This window comes from Cavia porcellus, unplaced genomic scaffold (genome assembly GCF_034190915.1).
Source record: "Cavia porcellus strain 051 isolate PalLab524CR breed Dunkin Hartley unplaced genomic scaffold, mCavPor4.1 scaffold_16, whole genome shotgun sequence".
Taxonomy (NCBI): domain Eukaryota; kingdom Metazoa; phylum Chordata; class Mammalia; order Rodentia; family Caviidae; genus Cavia; species Cavia porcellus.
Window position 1 is genome coordinate 67,073,978 of NW_026947499.1, and position 26,409 is coordinate 67,100,386.

At 38.3% G+C, this 26,409-nt stretch overlaps 1 protein-coding gene across 3 annotated transcripts in view; it reads right to left on the reverse strand.

Moving 5' to 3' along the window:
• The window catches only part of Col19a1 (collagen type XIX alpha 1 chain), a 305,188-nt gene that overhangs the window by 109,313 nt on the left and 169,466 nt on the right, over nt 1-26,409 (reverse strand). For all 3 annotated transcript variants that reach the window (XM_003478284.5, XM_013142233.3, XM_005007610.4), the window contains one exon: nt 3,024-3,077. In XM_003478284.5, the coding sequence (XP_003478332.3) occupies nt 3,024-3,077 (54 nt within the window). The remainder of the gene's footprint in view (nt 1-3,023; nt 3,078-26,409) is intronic.

Here is a 26,409-nt window from a genome sequence, read left to right on the forward strand (position 1 = left end):
TCTTTACTGACTTCTCTTCCTCCCTCCACATTTCTGTGAACTACTGGCCGATCTCCTAGAAGGCATTTCCTTCCCCCAAACACTCTAGCCACAAACAAAAACTGCAGAACTGAGTATTATAAATCTTCTCACATACCCACATATTTCTCAATCTTTTAAGTTCTTCAGTAAACTCATTTGATCAATAGCTGAGAATTCATCCAAAATATTGTGTAATCCTCTTGTCTCCTAGACATTTGGCAGGCTTGTCATGAAGGCTTTCGTCATTCAAATTCCTCCTTTGAGGCAACAATTATCCTGTGTTTAAGGCAGCATTATACATTCAGAAAACCACACAAAGGTCTAATTTTGCCTGTTCGTACTCACCAGCTTTCTTCTTTGAAGTACAAAACAAATATTCAATACCTTGGGATATGTTCCCTGTTTTGCCAAAAAATTTGGAATTAAACTAAATGAAGCCTCTACATTTTAACACTGGATTTGAGCATATCCAGTTCACGCCTTTGTTTCCTTTATAATCAACTGAATTGACACTAAGCCTTTCCTGCTAGCCAGGCTAACAGAAAATCCACTTGAATGGCCAATGTCAATAAAGGACTGGAGAGCAACCCCAGTTCCTTTAGACTGTAACCTTGCCTCGAGATTCCTAAAGTGCTGCCTGTGACGCCCTCTAGTGGTGGTGTAAGTTCTGGTCCTTACAAAGACTGGTCTGTTCTATATATTCTCATTTATGAAACATATTCATTTGTTTACTTATTCGTTAAATAATCAATCATTATGTGGTACAAGCCAGAAAATGTAACATAATGGTGACAAAATGAAGGATTAAAAAAAACACACTGCAGTCAGACAGATAAAAAAAAAACAGTTACAAAGCACTGTGCTGTGTGCGGGAGATGGGAAGACCTAGAGACGGCAGCCTGCATGCTCAGCACTCTGGCCAAGACTAGGAAGAGAAAGGATGCTTACACTGAGTCAGGAAGATGGAGAACAACTGCAAGCATGGCGTTCTGTGATGGAGACGGTTAAAGCATGGATAACGAGAAGGAAGGGCTCAGAAGAGGACAGCTGCAGGCAGTCACAGGAAAACTGCCAGGTGCCCAGGACAGCAGGCAGAAGGCTGCAAGCCATCTTTCTTCAAGGACAAGCAAGCTAGAAAGGAGTTTAAGGCACACTGCTTTAAGCTAGTAAATGGTTTTCAGCCATCCAAGCCTTTAGTACCAAGACTTGAGTACAGGTCAGCATCATGATGGAGAGAGGCACTTCCACGTGGAAAAGACAGAGGCCACCAGAGCAACTCTGAGATGGCTGACAAAATGCAGGTTTGCACTGACCAAAACTAAATTAAGGATGTGGGGTGAGGAGAAACAGGTGGTGATGGATTTATGGACAGTAGATATTACAGATAGCAAAGTCTGGGGTAGAGACTGAAAGGCAATTAGAAAAGGAACTAGGCCCAAAACAGAGTCAGAGCAGAGATGAGGCAAACCAGGTCTGTGGTCGAGGGCCAAGTTGACAGAAAGAAATAAGGTTCCAAGATGGAGACACCATGGCTAAGTCTGCGGGCCTCCCCAGAGAGAAACAACAGCTCAGCGCTGCACTGTAACTAGCACTGTCCAGTCCAGTGAGACTCAGTAATGTAACAAACACCTGCACAGATGACCAGACACTCTCACTCACTCCTGCCCCTTCCAAAAATTCCTTGTCCTTCTCCCTACCATGCATCCTTGCTACACAGCTTGCTTCGATTAGGTCCACGCTAGTTAATCACTTGTAACCCTATAGGACGGTTGTAATTTGATGCAAAATGCCCTGTGATGAGATTTTACTAAAACTCCTAGATAAAGAGCTTTGGTGGCAGTGCACTTTGGAGACCCCTGCTGCTTCTCAGGAGCTTTCTCTTAATATGAATAATCAGTTGTTTGGGAGGTCTCAGGTTGACTGATTTCTGCTCTTCACCTACTTTGTCCTAGAGTCCATTCTTTAGTCATAAGACAGGAACTCAGCACATCTAACAGGCTGGGAGCTACTTCCTGAGATATAAACCTGATTCAGGGACTGTTTACATATGGAGGATGGGGAGAGATAAAAATTGGAGGTTTGCTCTCAGAGTTTAGTTTTGGATATGCTGCTTTTGTAGGACTTGCAAGACCATCATGTGGAAATGTTGAGCCAGCGATGGGCTGGCTCTCAGGAGCAGTATCTTGGGAGAATACAAGACTGTGACTCATTAATCTACCCAGCAGATTGATAGGCTGTGAGGCACAGCTGTTGGTGAAGGGGTGGCCCTAGACTTAGCAGAGAAAAACCAAGGTCATTAAACCAAGAGATAAGAGTGTTTCAAAAAACAGTAACCCCCAGTGTAAATCCTTGGATAGCAAGGAAGTAAGGTGGAGCCTGAAAGTGTGCAGGGAACCTGGCAGCTTGCATGTTAGTGGCCCCAGGAAGCTCAGCTTGGACAGGAACTTGACTTGGGTGGGCTAACGCGTTGCCAAGACTACATGAAATGGAATCCTTTTTCTAGAAGCTTAGGGTAAAGGAACTAGAAAGCTTACTGGTTTGAAAATCTTTGTAGCTCTTGCTAACAAGTACATTCTATCAAATTCTATGAGTGACATAGTTTTCTATCAAGAAAAGCAGGTAGGATTCCTTGGTTATCTATCTTAGTAGCGACATGGATGTTAAGACATTGAGAAAATGGAACTAAAGTAAGTTTAGAATGCGTTCATCTGTTTGTGTGCTTGGCTTAGGATGCTCAGGCAGGCACCACACTTGTTCCTATCCACACAACAGTGAAGTAGGTGAGGTGTGCAGGCTGCCCGTTCCCTCATCTCGTGGGTTAAGGTACCAACAGTGGTGAGAGTGTAGAGAGTATGAACTATGCATCTAGGTGCTGACATCCATCATTCTAAACAGTGCAAAGAGGGAAATGATCACTTCCAAGGGAGTAAAAGTACTTTTAGGTAGTACACAGAAATTAAAAGGCACTCTTTGAGAGGACAATTATTCGATTATTTACTCACGGGTGGTCCTGGGGGTCCTGGTTTTCCTGGGGGTCCTGGCTTTCCTCGTCTTCCCTTGAAACAACAACAAAAAAGCATAATAAATGCTATGATTTTATTTTGTTTTAATATAAGACAATATCATATGGTAATGCTGAAGACAGTAAAAATTAACAAAAGTTAAACAATGTCAAGTCTTCATGACTGTTACTATCAATCAATTCTAAAAGCAATGGACCAGTTCTTAATAACCGTGATAACAGACACAGTCCCTGGAATGAACAGATCTTAACTGTTACCAGCAGTCTTTCTATCCCGTATCCCTAAATATTTTGGTGAAGAATCATAAAGCATCTGACAGAAGGTCAAAGGCTAGCAATGCATCTGATGACCCTATGGTTTGATCTTGAAATAATAAATCTACCATCTTAATTTATTATTTCTCAAAAGAAAGATCTGAATTCCAATTCTACAGAAGTTACTTGAGTGTGAGATTGGGTGATACACATATGCCTGGCTTTTACCCTGGACCAGTCACGCTGAATTTGGTAGAGCTTTCAGTGGTACAAACAGCCAGTTAAGGCATGTGTGTCACTGGTTTGCCACCACCGTCCTAGACTTGTTAGTTAGAATTTCTGGTGATAGGTGCCATGAATCTGCATTTTAGAATTATTTCACGCTCACTGAAGGTGTGACGTCCTGTCTCAAGGCATCATTATATGTTCTGCCTAAAGCACATGAACTAGCTCTGCACTTTGGATGGGTAAGCTCATTTACAAGTGAACCAAAATGCATAGCTTTTGCATATTAATCTACATTATTGTAACTGCATGTTAACTTTTCCAAGTCCACAACCAGTCAAATTTAAACTAAAATCAGAACTATAAATCCATGCCAACATCTTTGTGTATCTAATACCATTTAGGAGTTTTCAGTTATAAAAATATTTTCTTAAATTTCTAAAAAAAGAAAGTGAGCTTAGGTTTTGAAAGTATACATTTTGAGCAAGAACTACTTCTGAGCATCTGTTTTCTAAATATTACCATTCAATGTCATTGTTACTAATTAACTTATTCAGTAGCTATATTGATAGGCTATACACAAATGAAGGTATATGATACTTTTAAAAAGTGTCTTTTTTAAAAACTGTAAGCATAAATACAAAAGGCTCATTCAATTCACTAATTTTCTTGTTCTGAAAGTATCAAGCAAAGTTGCCCCAATTCTTTGGTTTTCCTCTGAATTTGGAGTGGGGTAGGAAGTTAACCTATCAGTGGAGCCTGCAGAGGATGCTCTGGGAGATAAGCAAGAGGCTGTCCTCTGATTGGATGAAGAATGTGTCCATGGTTATTGAAGGTGAGTTAAAGGCACACCCCCAAACACTCCCTATCAAAAGTGTGTCATTTTTCATAAATAATTCTAATTGACATTTACAGAACAGCATTGAAAAATTTTTCTTACAAACATAAATATAATTGTCGTGCTTTCATGTACTTTCCATTAGAGTTCTTTGGGGGACTATAAGATTGAAATGAATATACAATTTAATATACTGTATATTTCAACCAGTTATACACATAGTCTTACAGTTCCTAATCTTTACAGTTCCTGGGTCTTTAGAACATGTAAATCAATTAACTAATGTTAAAAATTTTACTTAGAAAACGGAAGAGATGTAACTTACAAGCACACAAAGAAATCAGATCAATACTATCTAAGTAAGTGATTGGATCTTTCTTGAAGTCTACATTAGGTTGAAGTAAGTTAAAACCATAAGATCACATTTTGTTTACACTCCACTGTCTTCAAAGAAGATGTATATTGATTCAGGCAGGATGTGGGGAAAATGAGCATATCGATCAATTTTTACCATAATGTGTAAGACAAACCAAATGTCAGATATTGTAACACAACACTGGCATTTGTTAAGATGAGGAGCAAAAAGTATTCACAGTTCTGCATGGCTAGGGCAGGCATCCAAATTCCCATGTCTCCCTGCTGATCTCCAGGTTCATTAAGCCCAGCCCTGTCTCTGTTGGAGTGGACGTGTGCCGATCTGTATGCCCTGAGATGCACGGAGAGGATGATGGTGTGTGTGTGTGTGTGTGTGTGTGTGTGTGTGTGTGTGTGCATGCACACTTTCTAGAGTAGAAGAACAGGTGACACATGTGTGAGGTGTTAAAGAGCCACGTTTGTGCAGACAATTTTTGCCAGCCCCTATTTTCAGTCTAATCCTGGTTTCTAGGCTTGAGTTCCAGTAACACACTGAAGCGGATCTGAGCAAGTTTTAAAGATGTGCTGTACATAGCAACTCAGTTCCTCTCTTCTTAGCTCTGTCTCCAAATTGATCCCAGGAACAGTTGAGGCTGACCTTTGGGGTTTCTGCTCCAGTGCCCTGGAGAAGTATTCTGACAGCACATGGCAGAGGGTGGACGACTGAAAAATAATGGTAGCGATGCTGGAGAATGAATCAAAGTGCTCTTCGGGTCACACTTTCTATAGACACAGAAGCTCCATCCCACTCTTCTCTCCGAAACCCCTCAGGAGTTCATTCCCTAACCCACTGACCACCAAGCTTCCTCATTTCCCTGAGTAGAGCAGTATAATCTGCTTTTCCAGAAGATCTCTCATTTGCTTAAGTGTTTTAAGTAAAGGAAAAAGGCTACCTGGAAGACAAGAATAGCTTCTTGGTAGAGTGAATTTAGTACTGAAGCAGGACCACTGGAAAGATTTTTTATTACAAATAACTATATCACAACAAAAAGGCATAAGCCACGACCCTCCTCCTAGGGCTGAAACAAGACTCCTCCAGCTCTGAAGGAGAATGTGTTCTGTGGATCTCAGCTCTTCTCCTCAAAGGCTCTGGGGAGCTAGACAAAGACACCCAAAGCCAGGGGCTGGGGGCTGCGCTGACTGGGAAGGAGCTTGGCAATCCGAGGCAGGGACGGTCACTGCTTGTGAGTTTCCACTTCTGCCTCCTGCTACTTCTGTCCTTTCCTTACAAGGCTTGCTGTAGGCCACTCCAGAGACAGGCACCAAGTGGGACTTGGGGGTATACACACGAGAATCTGGGCAGGTAGCTTATACAACTGCTGAGCCAGGAGGGACTGTCCTGTGGGAATGTCCTCAAGGGGCTGTTTGTTCAAAAGCAACTCTGATACATTAGGGTCTGGGTAAATCTCTAAACACACTGAGATCTACTGTCCCAGCACTGTTATAATTGGGCAAACCCAACACTTGCCTGAAAACTGAGAAGTACATCACAAAACACAGATTGAGTCTAACTAGTTGCTTTGGAAACCACAAAGTGCTCAAAATGTCAGTTTTCTGCTTGGCAACAGTGAAAAATGATTTGACAACCATGTAGATACCTGCCTTATACTCAGAGGAGCCCAAACCTGAGCAGGCAGCAGTATCCCAGTTTGTGTATCTCTAACAAATTCACAGTAACACCAAGGCTAGGGCCAGTCTAGAATGGTAGTTGGAAACTACCGTTCTAAAAACTTAAAGTGCTCAGTCCACCTTAATGTCAGGAAATCCTATAAAGCCGCTTACATAAATGTAGCTCAGGACAAAAGAACTCCGTTAGTTTTGTGATTGTGTGAGGCTCACAATAAAATAGTCATTGTAAATTAAGCACAGAAGCATTGGACTGGAATCCCTGCTTTTTTACTCTTACAGAAACATTGTATGCCAAGAACTGTTGCCTCATGATACATATCCATTGCTACAGGTTTGTAGAGAGATTCAAAATGAGCTCATTTGTTAAATTCCTGCCACAAAGACATATTAGGATGGAGAAGACATGAACCATGAAGACAAACAAAAGCAAACACAGAAAATAACAGATGTTGATAAAAATATGGGGAAATCAGAACACTTGTACCATGTTGGTAGGACAGTAAAACGCTACAGCCAGTATAGAGAATACGGAGCTGCTCAGCACACTTTAAGTATAGTTACCACGTGACTTCCTGGGAATCTGAAGTATAACCAAAGAATGAAACTTGAATCAAGAAGAAATATGTGCATCCATGTTCACAGCACTGCTTCTGTGGGACAAGTTGCCCCAAATATCCATCAATGAATGAATGAATCAGCATAATGTGTACCAACACATGAGGGAGCATTATTCAGTATTAAAAAGGAAAGAAATCATATCTCAGCAACAATGTGGAGAACGGTGAGGATATTACATTGAGTGAAATCAACAGATCATAATATTGTATGGCTCTATTCATGTAATTTATCTAAAGTATTCCAATGTACAAACATTGGAATACCATTGGAGTACCGTTACCGGGAGCTCAGAGGAGGGAGAAAAGGAGTGTGTGTTTAAGACTTCCAGTTTTGCAGTGTGAAAAAGTTGTGAAGATCTGTTTCACAACAACATGGATATACTTTATTAAGCTGTACAGTTAAAAATGGAAAAGGTAGTACATTTTATGTTATGGCAAAATTAATGTATGCTATTAGAAGTCATGAAGGGCTACTCTTGTGGTCGGGCACAGCTACACAAAGTGCGAGAGGGGTTCCTTGATGTTGTTTCTTAGACTGTGTGCTCATTACAGAAGCATATTCTGTGAAAAAGAATCCAGCTGTATCCTTATAAAACATACATTGTTTTCCAGGATGTCTATTTCAGTCAAATCAAATCAAATCAAATCAAATCCAAGTGATCACCATAATGGAGCAATGCTATGTAAATAATCTAAGGACATTATCTATCTACATTTGCTGTGTCCAAGGCCACAGTGTCATTATTATCAGAAAGAAAGGAAAAGAAAAAAAAAAAACAAAGAAGGCTATTTAAATAAATGACATCTACATGCTTTCAATAGTAAAAATAACCTGATCCTTGCAGGATGACTTGCAGTAAGACAGCACGTGTATCTTAAATTAGATACTTGACTTATAAACACTTGGCCCTTTCGGAGTACTAAGAAGAGAAGAATGCAAATAATGGACTATTGGTACTTAACTGACAGATGGTTTTTGTTGTTAAGGGTTATGGGGATGAAGAAGAGGTTAGAGCAGTAATTAACCTTAAATAAAGGGTGCTATGCAGACCCCATTCTAGAAAATGAACGTGTCTAGGGAGTCTTTCCAAATCACCAGGTCTGGCTAATACAGCTGTCTCCTTTCAAATATTTCCCTGTTACCATGCATGTATAGTGCACACACTTAGGTATCAGCTCAGCTGAGCGAGGTATCAAGGAAATGTCAAGGAAGAGGAGACGGAGCCTTGACTGGCACCCACAACTGTGAATGAGGTGTTAATTACACAGGAAAGCATTACGGACTCTCCCGACTCTTGGCCTCTCAGACTATCGACTGGCGGAGAAGTTTAGCTTGCTTTTTTTACATTGTGAGCAGAAATAAGATTTATGACTAATGTAAAGAGTTAACATTCTGAAATCAATGATATGTGCAAAAAAGCAAATGGCATATATATGTAAGGAATGCATAATATTCTAAGTGCATTTCATATCTTGACAGATATTTAAAAATACACCAATGACAGCAACCACACGAGTCATAAAAGTCTCATTACTTCAGGGATCAGACAAGTGGCTCTTGTAAGGACATAGCAAGAGGATGTAATTCAGTATGAACAAGTGATTTGAAACAGGCTGAGAGCTGAAGAAAGATGAATCCATACTGTGACCTTTATCAGGGCTGAGATCTTAAGTTTTCCAAACCATTCTACAATGTCCTCATCTCTCTTACCCTTTTCCTTCCTTTTCTTTAAATAGACTCTGTTAATAGCTAGTGTGGCTTTTCAATGCAAATTAAAAGTTGTGACATTATAACCTGAAACCCAAGCTTTTCAATTGAAAAAATTTAAATCTGAATGAGTGACTAACATTCCTTAAAATAAGATTAAATTATTCTTGGTGTGGATATTCTGGTATAATTTAGGTTATCTTGCTCCTATAATTCTTTTGTCATTGTTTAACTGACACAATATTTATGGGCTACAGAATAAAGATTTGCTATATGTATGCAGTATATATGATCAAATTGGGGGTAATTAGCATTTATGTCTCAAACATTTCTACATGTTGGGAATCTTTGGACTTTTCTAGCTATTTTGAAATGTGTCATACACTGTTCTAGATGATAGATACTCTACTGTGTGATAGGGAATGCTAGAGCTAATTTATCCAATTTGTAGTTTGAGTTATCCACCCAGTCTCTCTCCATGCCCTCCTTTCCCACTGAACAGCCTCTATGGATCATCCACTGTAGTCTCTACTTTTATGAAATCAATATTTTTAGTTTTCACAATGAGTAAGAACATTGTTTCTTATCATGCACTCAGACTTTTCACAATGGTCCTTTTGGCTGTTTGTCCCTTGGTTGTTAAAGTCTTCCCAGTCTTCTGTGCATGTCTGGTTTCTGCTTGTCCTCCTCTGTCTTTAGTCTGACTCTAGAGGACCCAAACCTCCTGGTTAGGTTAGGTTTTTTAGAATTTTGCCTTGCCAAATCCCAACTCTTCCAGCTCTGATTTCTAGATGAATCAGCTGCACCTGATTCATCTTGGTAACATGGTGGGATGTGGGAGGGTGTGGCGAAACAATTTCCTGAATATGATGACGTAGTCTCACATCTCTGTCCTATACTAGGAAGGGTACACTGGAAGTGTGCTGTGAAAATGTTCTTTCCTCTATCAGTGCTCACAAGATCTTGCAGGGCTGGGGCAAGGCTTCTCAAAAATCAGCACATGTTCTAAATCAGATTTACTACAGGACATAAAAATTTACAAGACTGGCCTACAATGGGCACCCTTGGAATCAAATGTAAAAGAGCACAAAAGATCTGCCTGCGATCTAGAGACTGAAGAATCTAGCCAAAAGCCTAGAGCCCACAACAATGTCCCATAGAGCCCAGGTCTGCATGGGGACATTGAAGGGTTGGTACTAGAAGCTAAAAAGTCTGCACTGAAAGCCAGGAGAAGCAGCCCCGGTGAGGGTGAAGACCACAGCTCCTACAAGAGAACAGCTGGAGCTCCTCCAAGGAAAGGCAGCCTGCAGGAAGCTCTTCCAAGGGAAATCAGCTGAAATCCTTCCTCCTGTTCGTGTATACAGTTCTGACAACAGTCATCCTAAAAGTGAATCATCCATGCCGAGAACCAGGCTGACTCAATTCATCTGGGAGTTCCCCACTCAACTTGCCTATCAATTAAGCACCATGCCTTTTGAGACATTCTCAGACTGGAAAGGGGAATCCAGACTTATATACCGTGTTTCTGTTGAAAAACTTAGCCACTGGGTTTTCACTTGTGCAGAACCAAACTCTTTTATAATGTTTCATTAATGTAGACTATTACCTTTCATTTAAATAAGGGAATTATACTTCCACTTTTAGAGAAGATAAAATCAACATGTAAGGGACAAATAATGCACATGAAATGATAATATTTAAAATAAAAACACAGGGAGGTCCATATACAAAGTTCAGACAGGTCACTATCTAGGCCAATAGAACAAGAACAAACTCAACAGGACCAGCCAGCACTAGACAAAGAAGTTCTTTAATGACACTGCATATCCTGACGTCTCACTTAAGGTACAGGCACGGGATTTATTTTCAGTATTTCTGAACTGATGATTTTAAAAGACGTCTCGAAGGGCTGGAATTTAGAGCTGAACTACCTAGAACCAAAAAAAAAAAAAAATCCATAGGGATACATTTTGTAGTTGTGACTGACCAATGAAGAGAAGAGACTTCCTAAGATGAAACCATAAAGATCATCTGATTTTAAAGTTGAAAAAATATTTTTTGGCACAGCTCTTGATGAATGGGAGTGAACTTAGTGTATTAAGCTGCATTTGAATCTTGAGACAAATACTATCAAAATCATGAATGTAAATTTTATTCAGCAAAAAATTATGTTTTACATTCTGGGGCTAGGCTAAAATGCTTTATTTATTTATTCTTTCTTTTTGTCGGTACCAGGGATCGAACTCACGACTGCCTGCTTGCAAGGCAGGTACTTATGCCACTGAGCTAAATCCTCAGCCCCACTAAAATGCTTTAGATGACTAAAACCTAGGTCCTGCCTTGAAGAAGAGGAGGGACAATTCCGATGGTATCTGTGTAGACTTGTTCTTTTGGTTACAGGCTAGCTGTAGTTCTAGGTGACTTCCAGGTAAGGTGGTCCTGTGGGAACTAAGAATGCTACCTTTTGTTAATTCTCATCAACCTTTCATTAAGGGACTCAAGGATCACAAGGAAAATGTGGGCAGAAAACTCCATCTGAATGTCCTTAGTAACAACACAGGACTTGATGCCTTGAAAAGCTCCTCAGAGAGGAACAACTTTCACTGCATGCTCGGGCACTATCTTGTCTTCTCGGACATTTACTACCAAGGTTTGGACCGTGTGTGTCGAGGAGGCGTTTTCCTGCTTCCCACCTCCTTTTCTTGCACAAGTGATTTACATATTGGCAAAATATATTGATGACCTTTAAAACTGAACAGTTGGGGGCATATCACTGTACAAATGCTGCATATGTTTTTCTTTATGTAAATACTGCTTTTCATGTCCTTAAGCTTAACATTTAATGTCTGTTGAAAGTATAACTGGGGAAAAGTAATTTGGACCCTGTCTTTACCAATCTTCCTTTTCTCAGACTAAGGTCAGGATTTCCTGGGAAAACTGGTAGCCCCATTAGCCCTGCCAGCTACACATGTGGATCACCTGCCAGGTTCCTTTGACATTCTTCTTAGATTTTTCCTCTGATTCCCTCTGGGGGAGTGTCCTGTAGACAGAAACCCCAGTACATCTTGTTCCCAGCAGCCCTTCCTCACCTAGGGTGTGATGTATACATACATCACACTTTGTATAACTGAGTTAACTTTCTCACTAACAAAACCTTTCCATTATGACTTTAAAATTCTTCTGTAGTTTATCTGCCACCTTTTTACTGTATTTTCACAGAATAGGTATGAGTTTGCACATACCTATGGTCATTCATTAATCAATCTGAGGAACATTATGGGGTTCCTTCCATGGATTAGGTGCTTCTGTGTGCTTTGGAAATGCCTTGAATCCAGTCCTCATGGATCTTACATTCCAATGATAATAATATGCAAGTTATGCATATTTATTCATTTATTTCTGAAAGTATATTTGAGGTATATCCATTTTACAGATGCACAGGAGTTATAAGATAATTTACTCAGTAGTACTTGATGGAGTGAGGATTTGAGTCTAGGCAATATGGCTGTACCATCTTTAATCATTCCCATTATGGTCTATTGAATAAATAAAATTAATACGTATATAGTTTGGATAGAGATAAGAATTATAACATATAAAGCAGAGTAAGGAGATAGAATTTCATGGGAAGGTGAGCTGTTTTGTATAGGAAAATCTGGAGACACCTCAGGAGACACCTGAACCGAAGGCCAAGCAAAGCTGAAGAAAAATCAGCCAACAGAGGAAACAGCAAGAACAAAGCCCTCAGCAGGCCTTGCTCCAGGAACAGCAAGACACAGGTGAGCATGGCAGGGAGAAGGATGGTCAGAATGGGGACACGCCGGACTCCGCAGGGCCTTATGGGTTATGGTGGGGGCCTGCCTGGTTATATTGTGCTGGGAAGACTATGAGAGGTTTGTCTTAAAAAGATCATATAATATAAAATTATTTAAGCAGGTGTTCAAGTAGATAGAAGCCCAGAAGATAAATCTGCCACAAAGTTATCACTTAATAAGAAAGCTCAACAGGACTGATTTTAAGTTCTCTGATCTAGATTGTTTATAATACTTCCTTACATTTGCTCACATAATCAGGAACTGATTACATGTAATGCTTCTCTATCTACCTAGGCAAATATTTTCACCTTTACATCATGTTACTGAATATAGTATCTATTATTCTCTGATATATTAAGATGTGAGATTTATTTCATCCTTTACTATGAATTATGGTTTTTAAGACAGAGAGATGCATTGTATAAGTACTCCTACAAGACTTATAAAAGGATATTACTAATTTAATGAATTTGTCCTCAAGGGGGGAAAAGTATTCTTGGAACATGTCAGGATGAATTTTCAAGGGAAAGACCTAATTAGCAGTGTCTGGAGCATATGTCATCACATTAAAAAAACAAGAAGTAGTCCCTGTGGACAGAATGGTAAGTTATGTTTCAAAATGTTAACTCTACCAGTTAATATGTATGATTAATGAGCAATACGGCAGTTGGCTGGCCTAACTCAAGTGAAAGACCTTTCAGGAGGGCAAAAAAAATCTGTTTAAACTCATTTATAGAACTATGCAAATGTAGTTTATAATTGCATTTATATTATGATCAACCAATAACTGAGCTCTTGTGAGAAATAATGCCATGGTTTTAGGCATCTCTTAAAATATAAAGATGCCCCTAAATGATAAATTATATCCAATGACAGTGCAAAGGACAACTCTGAGAAAGTAACACAAGAAAAACAAGCCCTCAGTCTTGGCTCATGACTAAGAAACCAACTGAAATAAAGGTATAAATTTAAGTTTCTCTGTTACATCTTTCATATGTTTTTTTCAGATGATTGTTTGGAGAAAGTCGTATTAACGAAAAATGATTTAAATCCATTCAAAACACTTGTAGATGGAGTCTACCTGATGTCCAGTAGTGATGACGGGTACTCACTAGCTATCCTGTTCTCTTCTCTCCTAGCATCAGTCAGGATGGGCAGGGTGGCTGGCAGGCGTTGGAGTGGGGGTTTGAATAATGCTTTACCTAAGGCAGTGCACCCATAATTTTAGCCTCAGTCTTTTCAGAATACTTTAGATTTTTTTTTTTTTGTCTTTTTCATTTTTATTGGTACTGGGGATCGAACTCACGACCGCCTGCTTGCAAGGCAGGTGCTTATGCCATTGAGCTAAACCCCCAGCCCCCATTACTTTAGATTTTGCAATGATCAAACAAGGGCCCTAAACTCAGCAAAGATGGAATGTCTTACCATGAAGCAGGAAGGCCCCCTCGTGCACTCTCTGACTTGCTCTCTCCTGTTTTTCCTCCCATCCCAGGCACTCCGGCCTCCTGAAACTCTTTAACATTTCTGTCTCAGAACTTTGCCCTTGCTGCGCCCTTGCCTGGGAAGATTTTCCTGAACCCCAGGGGTTCTCCTCCCTCACTTCTATTAGATCTTTTGAAAGGTCATCTCTGATGACCTTTGGGGTCTTTGTATAACTATCCGTCTCCACTATTGTATAGCAGTCACAGACAATATGTTAGCAAAAAGGGTGGATGTGTTCCAATAAAACTTTATATACAAAAACAGGTGGCGGAACAGGTTTGGTCTGAGGGCCAGGTTGGATGACCCTTGGCCGCTGCGGTCATTGCTTTATCCTCAATGTCTGCAGCTGCGCCTGACAGACAACTGGTGCTCGTTATAGATTTGCTCTTGCTCTCAGGCCTTGCTAATCATGAAAATGGAATCAAATGTTAACTTTTTGAAAAGATGTAACTAGAAAAACGAGAAACATGGACAATGAGGATAACACTGATTGCATTCATTACTACTTCTTTACATAAGCATCAGTATCAAAACTGAGATAACTATGTCTTGAAAAATCTTTAGGAACTAGGATGATTTTATTACTTTCATCAATGCTGTGATAGAGTATGCTTACACACACACACACACACACACACACACACATACACCCCTCTGTAAGTAGTTTGAAATTATTTTGCCAAGAAAAGTCATAAAAATGCAGATATGTAAAAAGAGTAATATGGCAAAAGCTTATTTTTCCACAGCATAGAATTTACAACTTGTAACATTTTTCAATATTTTCTTCAAGTCACTTTTAGTGAAATGTTATTAATCAAATGGACATCCTTTTACACTGGTCCTGTTTCCCTCACCTCTATTAGGGCAACTACTCTCATGAGTTTAAGTTTGATGTCATACATGTCTGTGTGTGTGTATCAGATATATGTGTGTCTGTTTATATGTACATATGATCATATCTTGACAGCTCTGTGTGTGTAGTTATTATTCAGTTCTGTCAATGCTGATCCCATTGTAGGTAGATAACATTTCCAAATGGGTATGTTTCCAAATAAGTATGAAAAGCCCTTAGGAACTGGTGATGATTTTGTTATTATTTTTGTTAATGCTGTGATAGAGTATGCTTACACCCCCCCCCACATCTCTCTGTAAGTAGTTTGAAATTATTTTGCCAAGAAAAATAATAAAAATGCAGATATGGAAAAAGAGTAACACAGCAAATGCTCATTTTTCCCATAGAATTTACAACTTGTAAGTACAAAAATTAGATCACTTGTCATATTATAGGACAAAGTCTTGATTGTTGTTTGAGGTTTCCCATGTTGGGGCCTAATATTGCTCAGGTCTTTCACCCACTAAAAGAACTAACACTCTAAGGAATCTCAGAACTTCGCATTATTCTATTGTTCTCTGTGGTAAAACCTCATCCCGTAAAAGTCAGTTATTCCTCTACGGCAGCTGGCAAATCTACAGCATGTGGGCCACAGCCAGCTATTTGTTATCACTGAGAGTTCTGACAGGTCCGCCATCACCGCCCTATGGTTAAGTGTCACAATAGCAGGACTCACAGTATTTCAAGAAATCCAGCTAAATTTTAAAACACAAAACTGGGTATCATGTGAAACTTTTTTCTAATAGCATCATAATGGCAACTATGTTAAAAAGGAGTTTAAAATATAAGCAGTAAAATGAAATTAAATCTAGATCTGCTTATCCAAAGTATCAGTTTCTTAGAGCTTTGATATAGAGTATACATTTTCAAGAGACTAGATATATGGTGACCTCACAGATGCTTCCTGACACTTTTCATAACATCAAGGAATGGAAGGAAGAAGAATGAGGAGTCTCTATGGAGCATTTGTAGTCCATAAAACATTTCAAATGTACCATGTCATCCAATGTTATAAATAGTTTCATCCCGATGTGCTGCTGGTTTTATAAGCATCTATATGACAGCAAAGAGAGGAAACTCTCAAAACTGTTCTAGAATACCAGTATAAGTACACATACTTTTTAGGAACTGATCATAGCAAAAGTTTATTTATCCAGCAGTTTGTTAAGTGGAAACACCAACCACATGGCACTTCCCAGTGACTACATGAGAGCAGTAACTGCTTTTATGAGCCAGGGGCCAGGTCACAAGGTAGTAGATTGGTGCTTTTGTGCTAATGTGGAAAAGGCACCTTTCCTGATCAGCTGCACCCCTGTACTGACGACCACAGCTGGTCAGTACACCTTGGGCTGGATTTCACTTTTCAAATATCTGTTGGTTGGTCACATTTCTTTGCAATATAACTGGGGCTACTGTGCTAAACAACAAATCCAGAAAAGTCTCTGGGATTCTAAAGAAAATACTAAATCTTTCTATGGTTATAGTACTAGAGGATTTCATTGGGCTCGAATAACAGAAGTTGTATCATAAACAACATAGTAACCAGCAATTATGAGTGTTAGTCTTATAATAAGGCCCTGTACTAGCTACTTTGTGTAACACACATATTTTTCCAATCTTTCTTTTGGGCTTGGTATCATGAGTTCTGTTTCTGGTTTATAACTGAAGGTCTGAGATCCGGAGGAGCTAGGTAAGTAACGTTCCTTGCATGACAGAGCAGGGGCACACCTAGGAGCTGGTGAGACTCTAGCATCCATGCCTTTCTGGCTTTGTGTTGAAGTTACAGAGAGGTTAACATTTCATTAATAAAAAAGTTCAAGGAACCAGATCCCTGTACAAGGCACTAATGAAAGGATGGATGCTTCTTCTTCCTTAGGTAAAGTTTGTGAGCCACTCCGCACTTAGCAGGGTGCCTCTCCACCCTCTGTCCAGTACTCCTTCATATTGGGTGTAGGTTAAGGAACAGCAGAGTGCAGACGGTATGGGCATATAGCTCAGTGGTACGGCCCATGGGAGGCTCTGAAGTTAAGCCTCAACACACACACAAAAAACCCAACCAAAAACAAAAACAAAAGAAAGCCAAATGAGCAGAGAGAGGGCTGGACACAGGCTCACACTTGGAGCACTTTTATACCTCAGCAGGGAGGATCTCTGGTGGCACATCTTCCTCTGCAGGGGATAAACTCTTCTGTAGATCTCACTGTATTCAACCCATGCCTTTTAAAAATCTGACTATGATCCTCTAAGTTGTTTTCTGACCTCCTAATACAGTTTGGTACAAAGTTCAGAAAATATTACTACAGTGGCAACAAAATTCAGCAGTAGGCTCAGGATAGAGCCTGACCCTTTTCCTTCTTGGCCTGTGACCTTAACAAAGGCTTTTAATCTCTTCAAATTGCAGTGTTTTTATCCGAAAAGTGGTGTTAACAAGCCTTAACATAGAAGGATATTACATAAGGGATAATACAGAATTATTGTACATTATGCTTGTTATTTTATTGCTATAGTATTGATATATTACCAGCATCCACAATAGATGTAGTAGGCCATACTGTTTCAGTTTTGTGACTAAGTCAGCTTTAGCCATGACAAAAAGACATAAACAAAGAATAAATCAAAAATTCCAGTCAGTAGGATCCTAAGCTGACCCCTAGTTATCTTCACACATCATTCCCTGGAGTTACAGCCTCTTTTCGTTTGGCCATTCACATGCCTGGATCCAACACAGAACTGCCCCTTTTGCTGAGCTCTAGCATTGTTTAGCGCTGCACAGTAACAGGGCAAATCATCCTTTTAAATCCTTTTTGAAAATGGATCTTCAGATCTCAGACTATTTGTTACACTTCACTTACTCACTTCCATTTCAGAGGGTGGGCGTGGACTTTCCTTTCCCAACAATTTTTCAGAGATTCCACTTAGAAAATCTCATCTGGTCCTGTTGGTGGTAGCCAAAATTATTCCAGGTGGCCAAGAATAAACCAGAATAGACCATGAACGTGTCACCCATACTTTAAATAGAATATGGTCGTCTGCATTCTAAGTCCTGTTAGTACATACTGCATAGCTGAGAATTCTCTGCATATTTTACTCAGTTCTGAGATCTGTTTGGCTCTGTGCACATTTCCCTTAATTAATATGAAATCAAGATATTTTAAAAAGCACAATCACTAACATTTCAATAAAAGGAAGTTTCTCTGCTGGTGATAAAGTTTTGATGGTTATTGTTTTAGTCTATAATTATCCCATCACATATCTTATCTAATTCACATCATTGCTTCTCTAACTCAATAGTGAGGGGCCAGTTTTTAAAATCTTGTTGTGAACAAGTACTTTTATGAAACACAATAAATGTGAATAATTAGAAAAAATTAAAAATAGACAAAGTAGAAGTTTCCATACCTATTACTGGATTTGACAGCCATAAGATTAGGCTTTAATAAGTTTAAACAAATGGTAAAAGGAAAAAGTTACAAACCTATACATGTGTATTCATGACATCAAAGATTCTCTAATTACATTTGCAACTTTTTATTATTTTGCACTTATAATGAGACAAAAAGTTATGAGTGAACTATTCCCTATGTTAAGTGTCCATGACAATTAAGTGTAAATGTCAACTTGATCGGCTTAGGAGCTACCCACTAGATTAGTAAAGTACACTTGAGGGTGTGTCTAGGGGAGGGTTGATGGAATCATGACCTTGGGAACTAGATCAAGTTCCTTGCCCCTTCCTCTCTGGCATTCTTTCCCTATTCAGGTTCTGGGCCACCATGACCTAAACAGTATTCCTCCACCAAAGCTTTTCACCATGACATTTCTAACTTGAAACCAGCCACACATCGACCAAATCCAGAATCTGAAGGCAAAACAAATCCTCCTTTAAGTCCTGTATATCAGGCATTTGATTACAGTGACCAAAGCTGACTAATAAAGTACACACACACATCCTTTGAATATGTAAACAATGTTATATCTGTATGGAAAGTTTTTAAAGTGAAAAACAAAGTTGCTGCTGGCTTGCTGTCTTCCTAAATTCTGTTGAATTGACAACATTTCCTGCCGGGAATAACTTTCATTTAAAGTACTTTATTTTGTTATAATGACATTTAGTACAGAATTGAATTTAACAGCTTTGCTATGAAGAGGATTGAAGAAGCGATTTCAAACTAGTTTCACAAACTCAAACACATTCTTTTTAATTTTAATTTTCAATAAATGGAGCATTTTATTGGCATTATTAAAAATATGGAAGATATCAGATGAGTAGCCAATTTAGCTGTCAAGCTGTTTAAATTTCATTTTTTAAAAGGTAAGAATAAACTGACTTCTTAACTTGCAGAAATGAGTTCTTTCTGTAGTTCTGACAATCCAGACAAAGTTTTCCATTTGGTAATAAGGGAAGTCAGCATAAAATAGCAGTTATCATGATCATTTTTGACATAATCCCAAAATAACAATGACTCAAATTTAGCATATCAGTCTTTACAAATCGTTCTATCTGGAGCAAGCTCATCAACTTGGTAACTTCTTGGCATGTTTCCTATCATGGGACTGCATCATCCCAACATCTTCCTGTATAAGCACTTGATTCAGGTGATACCTGTGAAAGTGTGACCTTTCATTGTTTCCTACTGTGCAGAGATAATTGCTGCCAAGAAGCTGAAGAAAAAACAATTCTTCCTTAGCCCCACTCTTGGCAATTGTGTGTTATTCAGAAGACTTGCCACATGAATAATACCCATGTGTTAATCAGCATGTAGTAACACATTTCACTAGCTTTGTGTCTTCAACTGGTCCTAGCTAGATGTTTAGTATGGCAAACGATGGTATCTTTGATTCAGTTGCTATTTCTAAACACCTCTGATGTCATTGTTCACAACTGCTTCAGCAACTGCATCTTTAGTTTTTAGTCTCAGCAATCTAATGAACTACTGTGTAAGGTATAAAGAAAGCAGTAATATTGAAATATGCAGTATAAAACATTAACTTTAATTGGCATCTGAAATCAATATTCATTCTTGCACAAATCCTTTTGGTTTTGAATTTATTTATATTTTTGTATAAATGTTGCTTTGTATAATTATGGTTCCATTGTTCCTTAGGTCGTGCACAACAGCCAACAATGCTTCACCCTCAACTAGCTGAACTCAGCATATGAGTGATTAGACTTCCTGGTAAAACTAGGATGGTATCAACTAGATTAGTTTTTCTCTCTTGAGACTCACTTCCCAGGCTCTCTCTCAGTTCATGCTTTTCTGCTGCAATGAGATGTCATAAAACTTAGTGAAGTTTGTTTTGTCATGAATTAAGGTTGAAAGTAAATTTTCCTCCTTTATCTTGATTGAAAATGTAAATAACAAAAAGCAAGTTACAAAAGTAAATGATTTCGTTTTCTCAGATTTTTGCAGATTAAAGTTTACAGTCTCCTTTTAAAATGTCCCAAGTGAAATGGTTCTGCTGTTCATGCCTCAGATGATGTAAGCAGCAGCTGTAACTCTGCAGGAGTTCAATACAAGACTCAACCATAAGGGGTGACTCCAATCATCGCAGGCTGAGGTTACACGATGATACTGTCACTAACATTTCTATACATGTATTTTCTGTTTCTGTACTTTTCACAATCTAGCAACAGTTGTGGATCACCTGAAGCTCATCACATCCCAGCAAATGCAAGGTGGCTATGAAGAAAATGCAGATAAGTGAGGGTCTATATTTCTCTATCCTTGGTCCTTTATCTCTTTCATCATCTCATTGTTCTCAGAGGGATTTTGTAGGTAGAAAGTCTGTGACCATCTTTTGCAACTGACTGACTCTTTTTTGTCTAATTAATCATCAGTCTTAGTGGTGGTTGGGCTCATCTGAATATCTTTGGAAAGTGATGATCTGATTTTTTTAATAAAATCATATTGAGGTCATTACATAAAATAATTCTAACTCATAGAATATTTGCAAGCCTGACCATTTAAAGGAAGCATACAAAACTTTCAAAATCTAATCGTGAACAACAGTAAGATCACAAACATTTTCATAGGTTTGTTCATCTTTTTGATTATGTTTATGCCAGGAAAATGTGGGAAAAAATAAATTAAATATATTGTTCATTTTTAGGAAAAGTCATTAAAATTAGATTCCAAGTTAAGAAAATATGAAGAGGAAGTAGGGAGCAGGAGCACACAGAAGATTATCAGCAATGTGTTAAGTCTTAAGAATAAAACATTAAAAATGAAAGTCTCATCCTACTTAATGCTGTGGAGAATTCACCAATTTTATTTTCTGTTTCAATTTTTTTCTTATATAAGAAATTATCTAATAAAACTACATTAGACACACTCATCATGCAATTTTGACAAAATAAAAATGAAAGGGAATAGTGCATAATTTTCAATATTAAATTAGAAAAAACTTTTGAATTAGCAATTTCTGTGTCATCTGTATTTTTACTTTGAAAGGGTTTTATCTCTATGGCAACACTGCAAAGGAATATAACATATTTGTTCCTATCAGCTCCCAGTGAAAAAGATTTTTAGACTCAAAGTAAGTTATCAGTACATGATACAAACATTTATAACTATTACCATAAGGATTTATTGATAAAAAGGCACAAGCAGGACTACTTGTATGGTAAACCAGTGTCTTGACATTTTCTTCTTTGGGAAAGATACTTAATTAGTATGCTTCAGAAATTTTACATCATTTGAGATAAAATAAATGACAGTCGATAAAGTATGCGCAGAGATGTAAAATATGAACATTGCCGAAAGCATTAATGATAAGAAGAATTTAATTTTGAGAATATTTCACCCTGACATCATTTATGTTATTCTCATAAAACAAAGTTTTCTAAGAAGTTGGAATTGTATTCTAGCAAAAATGAATTTATAAAACAAAAGAAATGAATTCAGATAAATGGTGGCTAATGGAATGCACTTCAAAGAGACCACTGGTAATTTACTAAGAAGGATGCACAGATGGTAGGAGTAAAATGAAATACTTATATGTTCAACAGCAATTTGAAGAAACTAGGAAAACTCTGACATTGGCATGGTAGACCTCTTCTTCTCCCATCATTGGGAGTTGATACACATACACAATACATGCACTTTCCTGTATGTGTCTCCTTTATTTCCTTCTCTTGCCTAGTTGTTCTGGTTAATATTTAGAGTACTAGGTTGATCACAGGTTGTAAGAGTAGGTGTCCTTGTCTCCTTCCTGAGTTTAGGTAGAAAGCTAATTATTTTTAATCCTTTTACCCTTCCCTTTTCTCACTCTCTTTTCATCTCTTGGTCCCTCTCCCCTTTGCAAAAGCTACATCTCCCCATTTCCTATTATCTAACTTGCATTTTGCTTTTTAATTTATTTGCACGTTGGTTTTCTCATTTAAGGAAAAGCCACACAAGCTTTGGTATCTGATTTATTTCATTTAATATTATGGTTTCAAGGTGCATCCATTTTCCTACAAATGACCAAGTTTATCCTGCTTTATGATACAGTAATACTCGATTGTATATAAACACTATATTTTCTTTATACATTCATTTATTGATGGGCATATTTACCTATTAAAAGTTGCTGCCACAAATATGTGTATGCATAGATCATTGTAATAGGATGTCTTTTATCCTTTGTCAGGAAGGTAACTAGAAGAAGAATAGCTGGGCTGCATGGCATTTCTATGTTTAGGCTCGTGAGGAATCTCCATAGTAGATGTACTTGTTCACATTCTCACCAACAATATAAAAGTGCTCCTCCCCGATAGATTCCTGAGTATTTGGTATTATTTGATGCCTTGATGCTAGCTATTTTTCCCCAGTGTAACACAGAATCTCTGTGTTGTTTTAATTTGTATTTCTCTAATGACCAGAGATGATGAACATTTTTCATGTATTTATTGACTTTAGGTACTTCTGAGAAGTTTCTATTCATTTCAGTTGTTCATGTTTTGATTGAGTCTTTTATTTTCTTCCCCTGCTTTCTTTTAGGTTGTTTTTCTAAACTTCTCTATTTCTGCTTTTACCTTATTGATTGGGGCTTGCTGCTCACGATGGAGAAAAGTAGTAGCTATACATTTTATTGGCCTGAAAACAATCAATAGTCTTGAGAGGAGTGCTTCTTAGAAACAGCAAAGGTCTCCACACAGCTTGCGTCTATTCAACCCCCTTCATTTCTCATCTACTTCCCTTCTCTCTTTACTCTTACAACCTGTGATCAACATAGTATTCTAAATACTAACCAGAGCAACTAGGCAAGAGAAGGAAATAAAGGAGATACATATACGAAAGTGCAAAGTCAAAGTGTAATTATTCCAGATGACATGATACTCTACAAAGAAGATTCAAATTTCACTGAATTTCACCAAAAACTCTTGGAATTAAAGATCAACTTCAGCAGTGTAGCAGGATATAAAATGAACATACAAGAATCAATAGCATCTATGTATCCAATAATAAACTCAATGAGAAATTATTTGAACAATATTGTAAACAATATCATCAAGAAAAGTTAAATACCCAGGAATTAATCTAACCAAGGGGATGAAAGATCTCTACAAAGGAAAACTAAATTACCCTGAAAAAGGAGATTGAAGCAGACATCAGTAAATGGAAAGATATCCCGTGCTCTTGGACAGGCAGAACCAATATTGTCAAAATGGCCACACTTCCAAAACTGATCTTCAGAGTCAAAGTAACTCAGTCAAAATACCAACAGCATCCCTCACAGGACTAAAGAAAACAAACTTAAAATTCACATGGAACCAGAAGAGCAAAAGCAATCCTGGACAACATGAGCAAAACAGGAAGTATCACAATACCTGGCTTCAAGTTATATTATAAAGCAGCAGTGATACAATAGCATGGTAGTAGCACAGAAACAGATGAGGACCAATGAAACTGAACAGAGGATACAGAAGCATCAGCTATTCGATCTTCGAGAAAGGGGTCAGAACATATGTTAGAGGAAAGAAAGCCTTCTGAACAACTGATTCTTGGGAAACCGGAAGTTTGCAGAAGACTGAAGCTGTAAACTAAAATCAGAATGGATCAGAGATCTAAACATTAAAACAACTGTTTATTGAAACTTGTTTCATGAATTAACTAGAAGATAAATAGGTAAAATACTACAAGTCACAGTGTAGGCAATGATTTTTTGAACAGAACTCCAGTTGCACAAGAAATAACAGCAAGAGTAAACAAATGGGTTGCCTGACACTTCTAAGCTTCCTGTTCACCTCCCGTCTGCTTCTATAACAAGGTCCACACCATTTGCAAGGTTCTGTCCTCGGTTATTTTCTTTCTGCAGTTTGTATCTCAGCCATCTCAGCCACTTTGGTGTCTTTGACAGTCACAGTGTGATGATTCTAATAGTACATTCCTGATGTTTTTCTTGGGATCTGCCTCCAGGCCCTAAAAGGCTGATGGGCTTCGCCTGTTTCCCTTAGTAGCGCCAATGCTGTAGCCTTAAACTCACACACATAAGAGAAAGTTTTCCTTCAGTCTTTCCCCGTTTGATTAAAAGCATTATAATCATTTCAGACTTAAATAACTTTTCTATCCTTTATGGCAATATAAATGAGATATGATCCCCCCCCCATCTTGTTGTATTATCAAATTTATTATCGGATGCGTCTTTCGGCTCAAACTCCATCAAGGGCTCTGTGTCAGGGATGGTGAGGACGCTGTTTCATCCCAGCAATCACGCAGAGACAGCAGGCTCAGCTTTAACTGGGATCCAGCCGCCATGGGGCTGGCTGCTCTCGGCACACACCTGCACCACACCCACATGGGCTCCCCACTCAGTGGTCAACCTTAGCCCCTGTGCCGGGTTGGGGCAGACATGGGGTACTCCACACACCCTGTGACACCAAGCTGGGAGCAGATTTCTCCTGAAATCATGTCCTTCCTTTCCTACTTTCTTCACTTTCTTAACTTTCTTACAGGTTTCTTCTGTAAATCACTTGTGGGAGAAACCCTCAAATCTCTGGGTTAGTTTGGAAAAGCCAAACTAACCCAATGTCCAGCGTACTTCGCACAAAACAGTTAGTTTTGAGTAAATAAACAGGCCCTCAGATCTCTCAAAGGGGAGATTTTCATTCAGATACAGTTACTTCCATCACTAGCATCATTTTTGGCTTTATTTTTGTGTTTTTCCTCTTTCCCATTAATTGGCTCTTGTCTTCTTCTCTGTGTAGAGATTTTGGTTTGATTACATTTAAGAAACACTCAGATACTTTTGAAGATAAACACCCAGATACTTTTGAAGATAAACACTCAGATACTTTTGAAGACATGGTTAAGTAAGTGCACAAAGTTATGGAAATGGTTTTGCAAAAATATTTGGAACACTGTACAAAACATGTGGCCAAAGCATAATGCAAAGATATGGTATCTAGTATGAGAGAGAGAGAGAGAGAGAGAGAGAGAGAGAGAGAGAGAGAGAGAGAGACAGACAGAGACAGAGAGAGAGAGAGAGGGAGAGGGAGAGAGAACGAACACAAGAGAGAGAACGAGAGCAAGCAATAGAGAAGTGTAGTCATTTTGTTCAATAGTATCTTGCTTTCTATATTATATTTTCTAGGGTTGCTTTTCTTAAGGTAGAATTCTTTTTGAATAAAAACAAAACTTTTTATTTAATGCAAAAAAATGTGTTTCTTGTTGAATTTTAGTGCTTTCGAGACATTAAGCATACCTTCAGATATTCTTTAATCTTTCTTATAATCGCAAAGTCTCTCTATTAACCTCTTAGTAAGCAATTGTTGCCAGAGTTCAAGATGTATATTATTTAGTGATTTTTGGAACCACAACTGATAACATAATATACTGGTGACTGTGTAAACAGATGTGTATATGTTTGTACTGAACATTTTAAAAGTGTCAAATGATATCAACTGTGCCCATAATCATTTATAAAGGAACACAAGTCAAAATGTACTGGTATTAAAGGAAAATGTGCAAGAGCAGGTTATAAGCCATTTCTGCAGAATTAAAGAACTGCTCTGCTATTACCCGATGCTATAATTACATCCCACAGAAAAGAAATTTCCCACTTTTCTTATAATTGTTACATCACATTTATTTTTTAATTGCTACTCTTCTCTGAGAACCTTAATATAATAAATTTAAAAAACTAAAATTAAATGCTTTGAGAATTCAGGGCTAGTACTTCAGGTAACTGAAAGTGCTACAGAGTCTTTCAGAGTTGAGGACTTGATTATTTATTGAAAATACACCATTCTGCCTTTCAAAGTCATTCGGCCAACAAACATTTCATGCCCCAAATGTTTTGCATTTCTGAAAATGTGTATGTTTGTATTTCCCAAACTGATTAATAACTTGTGAATAATTCATAATTTTGGCAGCCATTCACACATATTCACTCTTTCTCAAGTGGATAAATAACATTCTGCTTGACATTTTCAGTGGCAAATTTACCAAATAGTTGCTAATGTGTTCAGTGTGATGTGCTGGATAAAGACACCCTTTCAGAAGCATTAGCA